The 3,086-nt window shown below is 54.2% G+C and overlaps 1 protein-coding gene across 6 annotated transcripts in view; it reads left to right on the forward strand.

The window, feature by feature from the left end:
* The first annotated feature begins 563 nt into the window (after positions 1-563).
* NFE2L1 (nuclear factor, erythroid 2-like 1) overlaps positions 564-3,086 on the forward strand; it is a 12,488-nt gene continuing 9,965 nt past the window's right edge. For 5 of the 6 annotated variants that reach the window (XM_012662220.1, XM_012662258.1, XM_012662242.1 and 2 more), the window contains exons 1-2: positions 873-984; positions 2,047-3,061. In XM_012662220.1, coding sequence (XP_012517674.1) covers positions 2,552-3,061 — 510 coding nt within the window. In that variant the 5' untranslated portion in view covers positions 873-984; positions 2,047-2,551. Of the gene's footprint in view, positions 616-872; positions 985-2,046; positions 3,062-3,086 lie in introns of those variants that run through there. The other variant, XM_012662227.1, reaches the window with a different exon arrangement.

The raw sequence follows: 3,086 nt of genomic DNA on the forward strand, positions 1-3,086 counted from the left end.
TCGCAACCACGAGAAGCACATGCTCCGTGCCCCACCTCGGCCCCCTCGGGTCTCACTGGACTTTTGCAAGTCACTGTGGGAACCCTCAATGGGGGGGATTCCGCGCTGCGGCAGCGATACTGTTTCCCATTCCTTGCCCTAGGCCCTCATTCCCCAGGCGCGGAAGAACTGGAAGAACCCAGGTATACTTTGCACGCAGCCTTGTAACACGCCCGCAGACAACGCGCGGCGGAGGGGTCCGCTGGACACAAGGGCCTTCACTCTACTCATTGGCGGGCTCACGCCGCGGGGCGGGCCTCGACACCCATTGGACTGTGGACCTTGTCAGTCCTGGAAGATCGAGCCGGGGAGGAGGAGGCACACTCAGCCATTGGGCCCTCTTCCCTGTCAATCAGAATGACTTCCGGCGATGGCCATATTCTAGGCCTGTCGATTGGAGAAACGGTTCCTGGGGTGGCTTTGGCGGGCGGGCTTTCGAGTGCGGTGGAAAGAGGGGGCGGGGAGGCAAGCGGAGGCTGGGGAGCTCTAGGCCGGCCGGCGGTGGCGGCGGCGAGGCCGGGACCCGGGCTGAGGGCCTGCTGTGGCGGCAGCGGCGGACTCCGAGCTCAGCAGCGGGTACCGGGCATATTCCTTTTCCTGAAGAGGGGGCGCAGTACCGCGGGGCCGAGGCTTATGGGGTGAGGGGCGGCGGGCTTGTTGTGAGGGGCCCAACCCTGGGCCTGACAGGGAAAGGCCGCGCGCGGGGCCAAGAGGAAAGCCGGCTGGGGGTGGGCTGGACTGGGCAGGGTTGAGGGCACGGGAAGGCGTGGTGTGAGGCCCGGGATTAGGAGTGGGGTGGGGCCATAGGGACGGAGGGCGGGGTGGGGTTTGCTTGTAAGGGTGGGTCAAGGCCAGGGAAGTAGCACTTGTTCGCTTGCCGCCCCGGGAGGCTAGAAGCGGAGGCGCCGAGAGTGGGCATGGCGACTTGGTCCCAGCCGGACTCGGGTACCCGGGGCAGGGTGGGACCGTACTAAGGCCAGGGCCCTCTGGTCCTAAGTCGATCTTTAGCGGACTTTGTTTGTTTCTTGAACTTAATTGGTCCTTGGGAGATTTTAGTGATAAATTGCGTGAGAACGGGAGAATAGCGTTAAGGAGGAATTCTGGGTTGCAATTGTGTTTAACCAAATGAGGGTGTGTACGCGTATGTGTAGATCCCTTTAGCGGGGAGACCTTTAGAATGAAGTTGGTAGATAGGTCACAACAGTGAAGATAGTTGGTTTATCAAATTAATGGAAGCTCAAAAGAAAAGACCAGAAACTGAAAGGCAGATCAGCCCCCTCCTCACTTGGCAGTCTGGGTTGAGAATTTGGCCATATCCTTTTGCTTTGGCTCAGAAGGTCATATGAATGAAAATAAAACCTGCCTATGCAAATTCTGGACGCAATAGTCCTGTGAAGGCCCCCACCATGCCCCTCCTTCCCTCTTTTTTAAACATTTTTTTTAAAAATATGAATGTGATAGGAAAGGGAAATCAAAGTTAGGAAAAGAAAAGGCTTTATTCTTTTCTGTGAAGTGGTGGCCTGACCATTGTCCTTATGTCCTTTCACACCCATTAGTAATCTCTCCTTCCCCTTTCACACTGGATGGGACAACTGTTGTAGGCAGTTTTCTCCTAGAGATGGGAAACCAACTTTCCTTTAAGATGGGAAATGGGCTTCTCATGTTAAAAATAGAAGCTGGGTAATGGCCTGTATGGGGGGAGGGTTGGTAAATCAAACAAGGTGTAAGATATTTTGGATGCCCTGGGCATTGTCTGCTTATCCAAAGCAAGCTACCTTTTAGGGTATTGCAAATTTAATATCCAGTAACTGAGTTCCTGTGTGATCCTTCCTTTTATAGTTGTTGTTCTGTCTATAACAGGTTGTTTTGGTTTTTCTCTCAGAGCGAGTGATTTTTTTAAAAGTGGCCTTTTAATGTGTTTTATACCTTCTGTGAAGGTTTTCCTACCCTGAACGTGGTGTGAAAAGTGTGGAATCTTATCCTGTTGCTTTGTGATTCCCATTTCAGGTTTCTCTGGAAACCCCCCTGGTAAGTGTGGAGGAGGCGGGACACTCTGACCCAAGACAAAAGGCCTGTAGCTTCAGCCAAAGAAAATAAACCTTAGGAGGGAGAAGGAAAAAAAAAATTCATCAGCTGTTTCTGAGAGCAGCCTGCAGTGGAATCTACAGAGAGGACAACTAATGTGAGTGAGGAAGTGACTGTATGTGGACTGTGGAGACAGTAAGTCACGTGGGCCCCGAGGGCCTGGACTGGGTTAGGAACAGTTGTACTTTGAGAGGTGAGGTGTCACGAAGGGGAAAGTGAATGTGGTCTGGAGAGTGGCCTTGGCTCCACGGGGTGTGCTTTCCTCTGGGGCCATCAGGGAGCTCAGCCCCTGCGTTCTGCCAGGGTGGGGTACGAGGTTTGGCACTGAGGAGGGTAACCTGCTGGCTGGAGCGGCAGAGCAGTGGCCTTGATTTGTCTTTTGGAAGATTTAAAAACCAAAAAGCATAAACATTCTGGTCCTTCAGCAATGCTTTCTCTGAAGAAATACTTAACGGAAGGACTTCTCCAGTTCACCATTCTGCTGAGTCTGATTGGGGTGCGGGTGGACGTGGATACTTACCTGACCTCACAGCTCCCCCCGCTCCGGGAGATCATCCTGGGGCCCAGTTCTGCCTATACTCAGACCCAGTTCCACAACCTGAGGAATACCTTGGATGGCTATGGTATCCACCCCAAGAGCATAGACCTGGACAATTACTTCACTGCCCGGCGGCTTCTCAGTCAGGTGAGGGCCCTGGACAGGTTCCAGGTGCCAACCACTGAGGTAAATGCCTGGCTGGTTCACCGGGACCCGGAGGGGTCCGTCTCTGGCACCCAGCCCAGCTCAGGCCTCACCCTTGAGAGCTCCAGTGGCCTCCAGGATGTGACAGGCCCGGACAACGGGGTGCGAGAAAGCGAAACGGAGCAGGGATTCAGTGAAGATTTGGAGGATTTGGGGGCTGTAGCCCCTCCAGTCAGTGGAGACTTAACCAAAGAGGTTAGTGGCCCTGGGGAGGGTGGGT

This window comes from Propithecus coquereli, unplaced genomic scaffold (assembly GCF_000956105.1).
Source record: "Propithecus coquereli isolate 6110/MARCELLA unplaced genomic scaffold, Pcoq_1.0 Scaffold119, whole genome shotgun sequence".
In the NCBI taxonomy this organism is placed as follows: Eukaryota; Metazoa; Chordata; class Mammalia; order Primates; family Indriidae; genus Propithecus; species Propithecus coquereli.